Raw genomic sequence first — 15,939 nt, forward strand, 5'->3', positions numbered from 1 at the left:
TGCCAATTAAATCATAATTTAGTCCAGCTCTTCCTGTTTATTCCCCATACTCTTTTTATTTGTGAACAGACATCTAAAATGTTGATCAGATTCCCCCCGATTTCCTCCTTGTTACTCCTTTGACCCTTTTGTAATTTTCCATGTCCTCCCCTCAATATCTACCTATCTGTTAAGGTCACTTTTTTAAATTCTTACCTGAGCTTTTGTCACCTGCTGTCACTGAACCTAGTTTAAAGCCCTCCTCACTAGGTTGGCAAGTCAGTGCACGAAGATGCTATTCCCCTTCTTGGTCAGGTGGACCCCATCTCTTCCCAGTAGACCTTCTTCCTGGAATAGCATCCCATGGTCAAAAAAGCCAAAGCCCTCCCTTCGATACCATGATGTGCTGGAAATGGCCCACCGTGATTATCATACACATTGTAAGGAGAGTGATCACTTTAGATAAGCTATTACCAGCAGGAGAGTGGGGTGGGGGGAAAGAAAACCTTTTGTAGTGATAAACACCCATTTTTTCATGGTCTATGTGTATAAAAACATCCTCACTGTATTTTCCACTTTATGCATCCGATGAAGTGAGCTGTAGCTCACGAAAGCTTATGCTCAAATAAATTGGTTAGTCTCTAAGGTGCCACAAGTACTCCTTTTCTTTTTGCGAATACAGACTAACACGGCTGTTACTCTGAAACCTGTAATTATCTAGATGTATAGGTCTATCAGTTCCCTTGGTTCTCTTTCACATCTGTTGTGATATATGTTCCATATACATATGGAATTAATAAACATCTACAGAACATCCATGTGATGTATTTAATACACTGATTGGGAAGCTGGAACATTCTTATATGTGCTGCAATAGTATTGTATAGGATATTAGGCAATAGCCCTTCCCCCGATGCACGAGGATTAATTGTATAGTATTAACAAGAACCACAGGATTACTGTACCAACTGCACTATATTAAGATAATTGTATTCAAAGACAGTCAGGATTATTTCATTAGCAGCTAGAGTTTGGGTCTCAGTGTATATTGAGGGACTTCTCCACTTCTCACGTTGCTGGAAATGTAATGTAATTCCTTGCTGAAAAAAATCACCTGCTGATTTCAAAAGTAACATTGCAAGATACCAGGAGGACGCTGGGACAACACAACTGCATATCTGCCTGAGACTTGAGTCATTAATTAAATTGCAAATATTTTGGGTCTCACCGGGACTGAATATATGATGAGCCAATGGAGGATTTTTGGGGAAACAATTTAGGCAAATCTTGATTTTATAAAGCTTCAGAAGCAACCAAAACTTCCATAAAATAGGGGTTTCCATGGGAAGATACAATAGTCTGGAAACCAGAAGGGCTTCTAGATAAAAGGGCTTTGTAAAATAGTTAGCTGTATTGAAGTACCTCACTTCCATGAACAGTGGAGAGAAACCTATAGGATTTCTTGCATAAGGTTTTATTGAAGAACCATGTACTTCATAGTTAGTTTTGTCTTTCTTCCTATTACCTATGCTTTTATCTAGAGTGTATGTATGTTCAAACAATTTGCTTGATGCCTCAGTGGAAATTCTTTTGCTTATAGATTCCCATGAATTTATAACATGGAATTTAACAGAAAGGATAGGGAGCAATTGCTTTATTCCCCTTAGTAATTTCCCTATCTTTTTAAAATTTAAACTCTTTAACTTTATACACCCCTGTATTTACTTTTTCTCACATCAAACCTGTTCTCCTTCCTTTGGTATCTAAGTTTTTCTACACAAAATACAGACTATTTATTATGCAAACGTAAATGTTTTTATATGTTTCAATGTTGTGATATAATGTTTTTGAGCTTTTGTTCATCAGGCTCAGGTATTCAGAGCTCTGTAAACTAACAGAATCTTTGTCATAATCTCTGTTCATTGGTCTCTGTGATGCTGCAGGGAGTTTACCAGGAGACTCAATCGCCACCAAAGTGGAATCCAGTCAAACTGGGGAGAACTTGCCTCCAGAGACAGCTCAGCTGTTGTCCTCGCTCTCTTCACTCCAGCCCAAGATATTTGCACAGCTTCAGGTAGTCAAGTTCTCTAACACCTTCACCAAGATGGCCAGAATTTCAACCTTTGCTGTTCTGGGAATCCTGATGGAGAGGCTGAGGACTGTAAACTTCCTCTCCGCTAACTATCCCATATGCTCCCTACGTAAATTTTTGCTCTTCTTCTTAGCGAAAGCGCAGGATGCCTCAGGTGGCATGTGACCAGGATTCATCACCAAATGTGATCCACTAGTTGGATCATTAGCTTCCCTGGCCTGGGTACTGACAGGGATTGTAGCGTGAACACTGATCCGTGCCCCACAAATTTTTGCTAAGGGAAGCCAGATCTGAAGTAGCTGTCAGCCCCCTCTATGGCAACTTCCTTGCATTTTTACGCATTTTGGCTTTTACTTGGCATGTAAGTGATCCTACTGCTATCCTGTGAGCACTGTTAAATCCAGGGATTGTCATACAGACGAGTTAGGATAGATGCAGTCAGTGAGCCAACCCCACAGCCATTTATTTCCCCTTCTCTCTCACTTCTAAAACTGTATTGAGAACCAAAAAGCAGCTCCCAACTCAGACCCAGAAACTGTAGGTTTCGTTCTCTACGAACCCCAGTCTTGTCCTACTTCAGACCCACTCTTCTGCTGGGAAAAAGCACTATTGGGGAACCCAGCCTTCATTCATAATCAGTTGCAAATTTTTGTTTGACACAGTTGCCCCAAGGGCCCCAATTCAGAGCCCTGAGGGTCACAAACTCTTCACACTATGGTATTGATTGATGTAGAACACTGTGATATTGACTTACTGTCTTCTGTTTCACAGGGATTACAGCTGCAGCCAACATTCACCTCTGTGGATGGAGCAACAGCCCTGATAGCAGTAAATAACCATTCTGCTCCCAACCCTGCAAGTCTCCTGGATTCCATAGGGAGTGTGATAACCAACCACTCTCTAGTACTGAGTCAAGGACACAACCTTCACACAGGTGCCAGTCTAACCCAGAGCAACAATGCTGCCTCCGCTATTGGAAATCTGCCTATATCAGATCAAAATCTGGTCACTATGGGCCAGCTGGTAACTGTTGGAGGTGTAGAGGATACAGGAAGCCTCGAGGGAGGGATCCATCAGTTTCTTTTGGGAGACGTCCAGACCATTCCAATACGGATTGTAGACAACCATCCAGCTCTTAGTAAGTTTTTTAATCTGCCTACGGTATTTAAATGCACAAATTGAGAATTAATTTTCTTAGCCATGTGTGTTCTGGGGTGCCGTGGGGAATCTGTCATCACCAGGATACTCTTTCGAATACTGAATGAACAGATCCTACTTAGTTTCTAAAACAGCTAATTGAAATTTTTGAAAATGTTTTTGCTGAAAATGGCCTTTTTTGAATGCTTGTTTGTGTCAAAAACTGTTGAACTTTTAAAAATTTCAGTTTGTGGAATTTTTCATGACTTTTTACTCAAACTTTATCAATTTTTTTTCATTTACTAAAAACTGGTTTTTACTACATAAAACATTTTAGTTTACTAAAAACAGGTTTTTGTGGAAAATAAAATATTTTTGTTTAACAAAAGCCCTGTATGTTTCGGTAAACTAACAGTTTCAACAAGAAAAGTTTGTTAGGAGAGCTGGGATTTTGTTGTTAATGCATTTAAACTCTGCAAAACATAAGCAACTTGAAAATGTTGAAACTCTCCCCCCCCCCCAGCTATTTTCTAAGACGGACTCAAACTGTCTTCTGGGAGGTCTCATTTTTCTTCCAGTTTCTCCTGGGGGAGTGCAGGGCTGATAAGTTGCAACTTTTTAAATTATATACCAGTCATTTCTTGGAGTTTTAAACATTTTTCAGAAAATGCATTTAAAAAAAAATCACAGTAAAGCCAAACAAAAATGTTCTCCTCTCATAGAGTAGAGAGCCCCTGAAGGCCCTTATAATCAGGGCCTTATATTCTGTGAACCTCTGCCATAGAATTTGGTACAGAACACATCTTCTTCTAACAAATTGTGCTCCAGAATCTAAGCTTTCATTTAAAAAATTCTAAAGTTTTGAGCCCTAATGGTTGTGAAATAAACCCTTCAGATGTGGACCACATGTAGACTGAAGCAATCTTGTCTTCCTGACTCTGCAGACAGCCAGAAATGATACCTGCAAATAGCCCCATTTTTCTCAGTGTCTGCGAATTCTGAAATGTGACTTCTGAGCAGTTTAGCAGAAATAACCAGCTAATAATGTGCTTATCCTACAATCCCAAATTGCCTCTCATATCTTTGCAAGTGCCCAAAGCCACAACTTTCTCCTAACCATCTGTCAACCCCCCTTCTCCCCCCCCCCCCAGCTTCCTCACTGACAACTTTTTAAGTGCACTTACGTTTTCTCGGTACTAAATTCTGCACTACTTTGAAAATTCAGAATGTAGGGAAAGCATTAAATATACTGAAATTAACAACAAAATTATGCAAGGGGGCATTTACTGATTGTATCATCTATTTCTAATTTAAGCCAACCAAAATCTTAATGTTTAAATGTATCTAAAATTGTCCCGAACTTTCCAGTCTTTTGCACTGGAATGTTGTTTTTGAAGCTATTCCAAACTCTTATAATTGACCTTAACTGTTCTCCTCAAAAAAATCTGTTTTTATTGTTGGTATAAGGATTCTAGAAAGGTCATCAAAAATGTCTCTTCTGCTCTCTAGTCCATCAGTCATTCTGTGTGGCCTTTCAAGCTAGATGGTGCTGTCACTCTAAACTACATTAAAAGCAAAATATTGGTGGAAAGATGTGTGAATTTTTAAAGAAATATTTTATTCAAAACAGAAAAAGAACACAGGGGAGTAAAATTATAGAAACAAGACAATTTAACAACAAAATGTAGCTCATTTATATTTTCCTGGAGGCCTCTCCACATCCCTTGAGAGTACCTCATTTTATTTGTGCTGAACACCCCCATCGCCTCATAGTCATCATACTTCTTGGCCTGGAAAGTGTGCGGGAATCCTTTCATAACATAACAGTGTCACTCATTAATTGTCAGGAGGAGATGTTTATAAACAACACCAGATACTTCGTCTTCTTAAGGGGCCAAGTAATCCTGTTGGAGAATCCTGGAGAGTAAGAAGCCAGGAAACAATCTAGAGCTAGATTCAGAATTTTCCCCAATTAGTCCAGTGTTATTGGGCAGGCCCAAACTGAGATAATTTACAGGAACAAATCAACTTTTTTGTGCTGGACTTTGTGGATTCTGAGATACTGGTCCCAGATGCACATTCAGGACAAGTCAGTTAAAATCATTCTTTACAATCTCTCTTATCTGACTGGTAGTTAAATACTAGAGTAGCTTGGCTGATGAAAATATGTAACCTGTCCAGCATGATCATTTCTGTCCAGCATGGTCACTTGTTTGTACTGGGGATGAAGTTCTAAGCTATTATTTAAAACAACTTTTCTATTGTAATCTGTCTCTTTCATACCCACAATTGTTCATTGACAACCTCTTCCCAAAAAGTACTTGTTTTAAGATGACAAGTTTGTGTATTTAAGTGGACGGACCAAATTCAGTCTTGGTGTACTTGCATACAGCTCCCACGTCTTCAGTCTGATAGTACTTACATCACTGCTGAATTTGGCTCTGTATATTTATAAGAGACACCTAAGATTCATACCTGAAGAATAGACTCCTCATATTGTTAAAAAAAAGGACTCCTTAGAGAAAGTAACGTTATACATTCCAGTCCATTTATTCTTTTTCGTGCATAAAACTATTTCAGATTTTTGTTAAGAAGTTTATTATCGCAACAAATTTAATTCTGCTTGCTTAATCTTCTAACACAGCAAGTGTTATGACTTTTTTAAACTACTGAAATACTGATCTCTCAAATGCCCCATCATGTTCTAGCCTAAATCATCATGTTTTCCCAAGCTACAGTAATTTTTTCCTTCTAATTATATACAGTTCTTAAGAGCTAAGTGTTATCGATGGAGTTTTGACCTTAATGTTTTGTTTTGTGTTTTGCTTTTAAAGTTGAAGAAAATCCAGAGGGTACCATTTGTGTGGGCCAAGTTAAACAAGAACCCAGAGAACAAGCATTGTCTGTGGAGGCAGATAGAATCAGAGACTGCCAGAACTCTGCCACTATTTAAATCCATGAAGGCATTAAGGATTTGCAACTCAGAGGACTCTAAATGTCTTGGAAAAGAAAGCGGATATTCTCCAAACAATGCCATTCTTCAAAATGACATTGTGACAGTCAGTATAGGCACCATACACTAGTTCTGACAGACAGCTGCTTTGATTTACAGCTGATACGGTTCACTGCCAATTCCAGGTCATTCAGTTCCCATGTGGAACACCTCCTCCTTCTTCCCTTCCATACTATCCAGATGGTCTATTTTGCTCAGTATTTCAGTAGGTCTTCCAAAGTGAAATCCCTGAGTTTTATAATATGAATCAGAATGCTACTCTCACTAATCTCTTTGAAACCCTCACCTATCCTGGTACTCCAAAGACAACAGAATCTGCCCTTAAATGCATCAACAATGGCAGTCATTTTGAGAGAAAAATAAAGTCTTTGGAAATCAAGATGCAGAACTTTAAAAGTGCCAAGGGCAAGGGATGCATGAAAAATGTGGACTGCATCTGATAGGAATGTTAGTGATGGAAAGGTGAAATTGCCAGGTGAAAATAAAACTGGGTTATGGAACTGGAGTAGATGGAATGAAGAGTAGAAGAGGATTATGTTTTGATGTATTTAACATTCTGGCTTTATCATGGGTTTACTTTCTCAACCTGCAGCCTTTATATTGAAAGGGCAGCAGCCAGCTGGTCATAATGACTAAAAGCAACAGTTGCATCTCCTGTGGAAAGATTGGTGGTAGTGTTTTAGCTTACTTCCCTCTTTGTGCACTTATACTTTACATTCACGTAGGCATATGATTTAATATGCTGATGGTCATGGCATAGGTATTAGTGATACCATGATTAAAAACAATATTCCAAATCTGAGCCATCTGCTATGTTGAGATAAGCGGTAGAAAAACAAACAACATACAGAGGTGCTCTTTGTGGTGGTCAGAAAATAAATGGGTCTCAAGTTTTCCCTAAGACAGCTGTTAGGACTGAACAAGGGTCTATGTTGTTTCTCGTCAGTTACATTTCAGGAGCTAATTGAATTAATGCCAGAGGAATTTTTTTTTTCTGCATCGACGTCAAAGTCAAGTCCATAACAAGCAGCAAGAACTGAGTTATATTTTATGTGCCAGGCAGAATTCATAATGAATGACTCATACTTACAAATATTTTAAAATCAGTTTTAAGCAATAAAGGAAATAAAACTGATACAACATAACTAGGAAATTAAATAACAGTAAGTTTGCTTCAGATGTTGTTTATAGCAGCATTCAGAACCACCATAGGTTCAGTTCTACCAGCATATGTATTATTAACCCGTATTTCCAGGGATTGATAACTCAGTGATAACAGTTCACTCTTGTTTATATGACTTGCAAGATCAGTTTGACTATGGTTTTACTTACAGATTTGCAAAGGAAAAATTATTACAAGTATTATTTGTGCATATAAAGGACAAAAACGGTTCAGATCAATGTTATTAATGTGCGTTTAAAGCGTGCACAAACATCTTTAAATATTAGAAATCTGAAATAATCTTGAATTGCTTACTTTTGTGCACTTAAAGCTAAAGATCCTTGAAATATCCCATTGTGTTTAGGATCTCCAAATATCTTTACATGCTGCATCAGTTAAGGTCTTACCTCTAAAAATCTTTACTCCAGTAAGTATTCCTAATACTGTTAACGCTGTTAAAATCTAATTTTTGTGGTTTAAATGGTTTAAATTGGGACATTCCTACAGGGATTGCTCTTTTTAAGTAAGAGCCAAGATTACTTCATGTGGGCAGTTATAGAATCTCCAGTTGTGTGGGGTCTCATAGATTGCATTTGAACTCATTTCATTTATGGTTTGCCTTATACATTTCTGTGTAGGTAAATTCAGTGATATGCTGTGCATTTTATATTTCCGTTAAAGTTGTGGTATCTCATGTAGAATGGATGTTTGGTCCTGCTTCATTTATAGCCCCGGCGTGCACAGCATACAGGATTATGTTTTTCTTTAAAATTCTGTCAGCAGTATGTTAGCAGTTGATTCCTCCTCCCACTCAGCTACCGTTGAATATCATTTAGCTTTTCCTGCTACTCTTACAATTTCAGTTGGTACATTCCAAGATAAATCACCCTCCTCAGTATTCTGTGATATTGACATTGAAATCTTGATTCAGAACAGCAAATTAATATTAAAAATTACCAGTGACAGGTTTAAAAGAATTCTAGATTCCTGATTCATGTAAAAATCGAAGGCAAAAACTTTGCAATGATTAAATACCCATCAATTGTTGCGTATTTCCCCAGTGACAATGTTGAGGAAGGACTATTCTTTTGCCAGTTACTATTTCTCCTAATATAACACATGATCTGATTATACACTAAGCAGGAGAAAATTCAAAGGATATAGACTTTACTCATAGTGAATACAGGCTGCTAAAGGAAAAGCTCCTTTAGGCCATTTTGAATAGCAGACTAAGGAGTGACTTTTCCCAATCTAGCTTGAATTGCACAGTTCCCTGAAAAGAATAGAACCAGAAGTTTTTTGTCAAGAGGGTGCAGATAGAGATAAATTTCAAGGGGTCAGTTATGGAATGAAAGAAATTACATATAAATGTAAAAGTTTTAATCTCTGGTTTTTGCCGTCCCATTTCTCCTGTTTTTTATTTATAGAACATTGTAAAATAATTGATTTTATTTTAAATATTTCTGTGGCTGATACTCAAATTGTCGTTTCAAAATTAACTTCAAATTCTTTAAATTCTAATTCTTTTCTGTCTAAATGTATACTCTGGTTATGTCACTGTTGTTTTTGGAGAGAGCGTAGTCTTTCCTCTTACAAAGTTATGTTTACTCTACGTGTGTTATGTTTCACACAATCTGAAGTGATCTGGACACATAGGCCCACTTGTACTCAAATTGGTGTTTTGGTTCGCTAGGTTCCAACTGAAGGTTACAGATAAAAGGCCCGATTCTCCTCTCATGCACATGTATAAACTACATTGATTTCATTGTAGTTACATCAGTGTTAAACTAGTGTGAGTGAAAGAAGAATCGAGCACAGTGCTGTTCTGAGTATGTTGCATAGTCATTTAATTTGAGTTTACATGTAAAATAATTGGATATCAGCTCACAGTAGGCGTTAGAAACATTTCTAAAGTTAACTCTGGCTTCCTCAAAACACTTGTTTTACAAGCCTACTAATTCTGAGCTTGCACAGGGTTTTCAGTGAACTAATTCTTCACCAATCTTTCCTCCTTATGTCAGTTGCTCACGAAGAGTGATTGGTCTGCTTCATAAGAAGGGCTGTGTGCATGCAAAAACTGTTAGTTAAAATGCAGAAAAATCACCTAAAAGACATGGGTCCATGGTTCTCGTTCAAGGCTGGAAACCAGCAAGGCTTTCTCTTTCTGTGCTGTCAAGACACAAGCTTGATGGTGTGTCTGAAGAATGTTTCAGTTTGTACAAAGTTTAAAGAGAGACAAATCTATATATATTGTAACTTAATGTATAGTGTTCCTTGTTGAAATGTAAAGTTTTTTTTTTTTTTTTTTTTAAGAAACAGCCTGTATTGTGTGATGATTGTCTTGGTTGTATTCTTCCTACAGGTTGAGGTGCTGTTTGTGTTAATGCTGCTTATCTAAAATAATTGCTTTTGATACAGATATGTTAATATTGACTCCTGAAACTGTCCATAAATACCAAAACTTTGAAAATGCTAAACCTTATATAAAAAAAAACAAACCCAAAAAACTAGAGTTAACTGGCCATTCTCAACATGACAAAAGTTTTGCTTGTTTAAAAGGAAAACTTCCATGGACACTTTTTCCCAAACAAAAAATCTATAGAATTTTGTGTTTCCTAATCAGAAACCCACACATGTTTATGGTGTATGTTTCCCCACTGCAATATGCAAAGGTTGAAAGTGCCTAAATCCAAGTAAGTATCCATTTATTATTTTACAGCAATGCAGGTGTACATATTGATATCTGCACTGCCCTGTTGGCCTTGAAGTCTAAAGTTAGCTTTAAGACATACTAGCCTAGTTTGCCGCCTACATTGAGATTTTCCCCCCTTCCTCATGGTTCCTTCAGGGATCACAGTTTGTCACCAGACAGGCCATGGAGGCCAACTCCAAGTCTCTGGGATCGATAGGCAGCCAAAGTCGTCTGTGCATAAGACCTTTGCCTCTTCAATCTGCTCCTGGTGGTTCACTGTGTTCCTGGCAGTGTGGCTTCATTGGAGCTGTGCTACCAAGGACAAACCCTGCAGCTGGCTTTCAGGGTAGGATTGAGAGGGCTCAGCAGGGAAAACTGTACAGCCTCATACTGTATTTTCCTGGATTGTGGGGGAGGGGGTTTGGTGGACGGGGGGGACGGGACAGCAAAGCTGAGTCCCAAAGGAAGGAATGTTTGGGCTGCTTGAGCAGGGGTCAGGAAAGTGCAACCTATGGGAGATTGTAGGAGACACCACAGGGAGGAGCATGAAAGCTCCTGCAGAGGGGTATAGGTGTAGGGCGGTGTTCATGAGGAGAAAGGTGTTTGAGGGCTGGGGTCCCTGCAGAGGAAGGAGCTGGGCTTGGGGTGTTCCATCTGGTGGTGGAGGAGCCTCCATATGGAGGAAGGTGCTGGGGGCTGAGTTTCCCGCAGTAGGGTATTGATGTGGGCTGCATTGGGGTGTTTCCATAGGGTTCCTCAGTTCTGTAGCTGGATTCTGAACCTGTCACAAAGGCCTGACATGGCTGCGGAATCTCTGGCTGTAGTAGGCAAAGGCTACTCTGGGGAGCCGCAACCATGTACAAGATAAGACACTCTTCACTTCCCACAGACCTGAAGCTCTGTTCCTGTTTCGGTCAGTACCAGGGACAAGTAAACTCCTGGCCGTAGCCTGATAGGCACCCCCATCTTGTAGCAGGGGAGAGAAAATCCCTGCTCAAAGCCTCTGACCCAGAAGAGAGGCTTCTCCCCTTAGGTTTACCAGGAAGCCATGCCTTGTTTCCTAGGCCTAATATCTCCTATTAGCCTATCGCTCCCCTCCTACAGCCTCAGCTTTCCCTATCCCAAATGCACACAATCTCCACCCAAGCCCTGGAGGCCTCTGTTCCTTTAGCTTGTCCCCTTACCAGTGCCAAGCCCACCGGTCACAGGTCCACCTACCCCAGTTCCCAGTCTGCTCCTGTCCACTGGGAGGAGTTGGTGGGTGCCCCTCTTGCCAGATCCTGGTAGAGTTGCCTCTGTGTGTCAATTTTTCTGTTCATTTTCTTTCCTGGTGTTTTCTTTCTCTCATTTTTTCCTCCTTCCTTTATGGTTGGTGGTTCTTTTGCTCAACTTGTGGTTCTTTCCCCCATCTCAGGGATTCCCACTCCCCAGCAAGGACCAGCACAGGTGCAGGGGGAATGGCAGGCAGCTAATTTGCATAGAGCTACTTGGTTTTAATCACAGCAACAAAGCACCTTTTGTAGTTGGGGGGAGGTAGGGAGGGCAGCAGTGTGGATCTGCGTCCGATTCGGGCAGCTCTCTTCACTCTCTGCTTCTTTCTTCCAGCACATGCTGAGAATAAATTAAACTGATGTTCCTCCCAGTGGTCTGGATTGAGAAACTGCCCTGTCCCCTTATCTTTCATACCGTGCCAGCTCTTCACTACACTTTGGGTGATAGCTGCCTGCCTACTTCCCCATCTACTGATAAACTATGGTGCACTCCTCCCCCTATATAAGTAGAATTTTTTTTGTTATTTTTAAATTTTTTTATTTTTTGAGTTTCACTGAAGAAAACCATGAAAGAGGCTGAAGTCTCTTCAGGAATTATCAGACGGAACGTGCTCTTCAAATCCCTCACTCCAACAGGCAATCTGTTCATTTCTCTATCATGTAGTGATGGAAGCTGACTGTCTTTTATAGGCTCTTTGCTAAGGAAACTTCATTTGCCCAGTCTAGACAAAGTTTTCGGAGCCCAGAATAAACTGCAACAAATATCCCATCAGAAATAATTATCTTCTTACAGCAGCACATGTTGAGATCTGATTAGTGAGTGTTAAAGGCACTGTTTAAAACAAGCTGCTTTATTATTTATTTGTAGGTAGTAAGCTGGATACAACTAAGCAGCAAAGACGAATGAAGGTATGATCTTTTACCCTGCAGAAACCTCAATGTCTGTCGGCTTTTTTTCTGTCAATATAAACTGTTACTCCTGCTACTTTGAGTAAAATAGCTGACTTAGCTTCCAGCTCCTTTCTCAGGCAGTATATTCACTTAAAATAAATCAATGGAGATGTGTTTTCCAAGGGGCCCTGACAGGGATGAACACAAACAGTAATGTTAACTGTCAAGAAAGATTAGCAGACGTTTAACATTTAGGGCTACATCTTCATCTGCAGCAATGCAAAGGGGACTGAAAGCTGCCTTAAGGGAACAGCTGAGGGGTTCCCCCTGTAGTGGGAACTCTCGGCAAGCATAGGGGCTGGCCGAGTTAGAAACACAGTGGATCAGATCAGTGGTCCAGCTAATTTGGCATACTACCACCAACAGTGGTCTATACCAGATGCTTCAGAGGAAAGTGCAAGAATCGTTTAAAAGGCATGTCCGGGTTCCCTCCCTACTCTGAACTCTAGGGTACAGATGTGGGGACCCGCATGAAAGACCCCCTAAGCTTATTTCTACCAGCTTAGGGTAAAACTTCCCCAAGGCACAAACTCTTTGCCCTTGGAGGGTACGCTGCCACCACCAAGTGATTTAACAAAGAATCAGGGAAAGGACCATTTGGAGTTCCTATTCCCCCAAAATATCCCCCCAAGCCCTTACACCCCCTTTCCTGGGGAGATTTGAGAATAATATCCTAACCAATTGGTTACAAAGTGATCACAGACCCAAACCCCTGGGTCTTAGGACCATAGAGAAATCAGTCTGGCTCTTAAAAGAAACAGAACTTTATTAGAAAAAAGGTAAAAGAAGAACCTCTGTAAAATTAGAAGGGAAGCTAATCTCACAGGGCAATCAGATTTAAAACACAGAGGATTTCCCTCTGGGCAAAAACTTTAAAGTTACAAAAGAAAACCAGGAATATACCTTCCTCTCAGCACAGAGAAAATCACAAGCCAAAACAAAAGTAAACTAACGCATTTCCTTGCTACTATTTACTAATTCTAATGGAATTGGATTGCTTGCTTTCTTGATCTCTTTCCGGCAAGCACACACAACAGACAGACCCAGAACAGAAAAACAAAAGCCTTCCTCTCCCTCCCCCCCAGATTTGAAAGTATCTTGTTCCCTTATCGGTCCTTTTGGTCAGGTGCCAGCCAGGTTACCTGAGCTTCTTACCCCTTTACAGGTAAAAGGATTTTGTGCCTCTGGCCAGGAGGGATTTTATAGTACTGTATACAGAAAGGTGGTTACCCTTCCCTTTATATTTATGACAAGGCAGTTATGGGATAACCTGCCCCCAGGGAAGGTTTCTTCCTAACACCCCAATAGCAAAAAGAAAGTTTAAGCCCTGAAGCAGGGGGGATGATATCCCTCCCAAGTTGAGAGTTTTGGTTCTATTTAAAGAGAAGCCACTGATCCAATACCTTCCCCATCCTGAGCCCTCACTATCTTTGCATCTAGGAACCATTGCTGCTTTTAGTTTAACCTTTTATATTAAAAACTAACTAGATGTTTGGGTTTATGGTATAGGTTGCCCAGCTTTCCAATCCAATTACATTTAGTGCAGTGTAGAGACACAGATGATAGATTTATTTGTTGTGAAGGCCAAGACTATAACAGGGTTCAAAAAAGAACTAGGTAAGTTCATGGAGGATAGGTCCATCAATGGCTATTAGCCAGGATAGTGTCCCTAGCCTCTGTTTGCCAGAAGCTGGGAATGAGCGACAGGGGATGAACCACTTGATAATTACCTGTTCTGTTCATTCCTTCTGAAGCACCTGGCACTGGCCACTGTCGGAAGACAGGATACTGGGCTAGATGGACCTTTGGTCTGACCCAGTATGGTCGTTCTAATGTTCTTATTTGTGTTTTGGGAAGCCAGTAGTCAAGGTCTATTTTTTTTAATGGGTTGGCATTCATTAAACTGTTTACAATTCAGATTACTTAGCCATGTTTGTTATATTTCAAATGTCCTCCATACAGTGTCTTCAGTGTTCTGCTTACAAGATGGTTGTGAACCATTCAGCATGTGTCAGGCTAATGGGGTTTCTCTAGTTTCTCGGAATGACTCTTTTGTTACCATTAAGGAGGCATTTTGTTCCCAGTGGGGTGAGGTGATTGCCTGCTGGTCTAAAAAGGCAGAACTCACTCTGTCACCATCTAAATAGCTGCTTAAGCTGTTAAACGCTTATTTTCCCCCTTCTGTTTGGTATAATAGTGGTAATGTTAATAGAATGCACTTTTGCTCTCCCCAAAAGTCTGTAACCACATCAAAAATTAATGTTTGCTTTCCCTTGGCATCCATTCTCCAGCCTTATTGACAGCTAACAGAGCACCAGCTTCCATTCTGTAATAGTTAAACAGCACATTAGTCTAAGCTAATTAAATTTCTCCCTTTCCCCAAGCCCTTTTCTAATGAAGAATGACATGGCTTGGAGGAGGAGGAAATTCTTAGTTGCACTGTGATCACTTAACTTTGAGGTACCAGATATGAAGGCAATGGAGAGTAAAAACATACGCATAGCAGATCTTCAGATCTAATCTTTAGCCATTTTTCCAAAGGTACCTATGCGGTCTGTGTCGTTTACACTATGGCAGCAGTTGTACAGCTTTTCTTGCCAATAAAGTATAATTGAACTGGATTTGTAGCTCTGCTCTTTAGGCTGTATATGCTTAGGGCGGCGTATAGAGTCCTTATGCTGCATGTCCCCCTAGCACGGGTATGAATGACAATGTAAAGGTGAGGCACTGCTTAGCCAAGTAGAGTAACAACTCTGGTAGTGTCCTGCTGCCTCTCTGCTTCTGGAGCCTTTCCCTGCCACAGTGAAAGGCTGTATACTGCTGTGTGTAGCTATATGTACCATACACGCCACCAGCCGTGCAGACGAGGCCTTAGTTAAATTAAATGGTAATGGTTATTATTTGTATTTCAGTAGCTCTGGCGGCTCTAACTGAGATCAGGGCCCCATGGGACTAGGGGCTGGGGACACACATAATGAGAGAGCAAAAAGTTTGCAATCTAAATGGGTAAGACAGACAAAGAGTGAGGAGGGGAAACAGAGCCACAGAGAAGTGAAGTGACTTGCCTAAGGTTACAAAAGAGGGCAGTGACAGAGCCCAGAGCCCAGGTTTTCGAACGCCCAGTGTATCACCTACACCATGGTGCCTCCCATTATAAATACAAATGCTTATACTTTAATTTGGACTTTAATGATTTTCTGTGCTTGTTCTTTTAAGACTTTCTACAGGCTTGCTTTGGATATCGTAGTCATGAACAAGGTGTGCAAGATATTCCGGAAGGGACTGATGGGGTTCAGGGGATTTCAGTTCATTGATATGACTGCCCAGGAATCCCTGGCCTTTGGTATGGAAGAAGTAAGGGATTTTACAACATAGAATAAAATCATCCTCTTCCTTTTTATAATGATTTATCTCTGTGTTCGGTTCAAATGTGCCCATTACCCAGGCTGCTGTGAGCATTTACATCAAAGCCTGACCAATTGCCAGTTCAGAAAAGGCTCAGTTCTAGGAACTAGTGGCCTCCTCCTGGTTTCTGCATTGCCCGCTATGTATATATTAATGTAAATCTATTGTTTTTCTCAGTAAATCTGATGGGCTTTTATTTTAAATCCTTTCTAGTGTGTGGTTGTTTTTTTTTATTGA

The 15,939-nt window shown here is 40.2% G+C and overlaps 1 protein-coding gene across 7 annotated transcripts in view; it reads left to right on the forward strand.

Moving 5' to 3' along the window:
- Positions 1–15,939, forward strand: part of CARF (calcium responsive transcription factor) — a 70,115-nt gene that overhangs the window by 39,751 nt on the left and 14,425 nt on the right. For 5 of the 7 annotated variants that reach the window (XM_073306466.1, XM_073306467.1, XM_073306471.1 and 2 more), the window contains exons 13-16: positions 1,923–2,053; positions 2,843–3,209; positions 12,215–12,255; positions 15,514–15,651. In XM_073306466.1, the coding sequence (XP_073162567.1) occupies positions 1,923–2,053; positions 2,843–3,209; positions 12,215–12,255; positions 15,514–15,651 (677 nt within the window). Of the gene's footprint in view, positions 1–1,922; positions 2,054–2,842; positions 3,210–6,042; positions 9,803–12,214; positions 12,256–15,513; positions 15,652–15,939 lie in introns of those variants that run through there. The other 2 variants (XM_073306473.1, XM_073306472.1) reach the window with 2 other exon arrangements.

This window comes from Lepidochelys kempii, chromosome 11, assembly GCF_965140265.1.
Source record: "Lepidochelys kempii isolate rLepKem1 chromosome 11, rLepKem1.hap2, whole genome shotgun sequence".
NCBI classification, from domain to species: Eukaryota; Metazoa; Chordata; order Testudines; family Cheloniidae; genus Lepidochelys; species Lepidochelys kempii.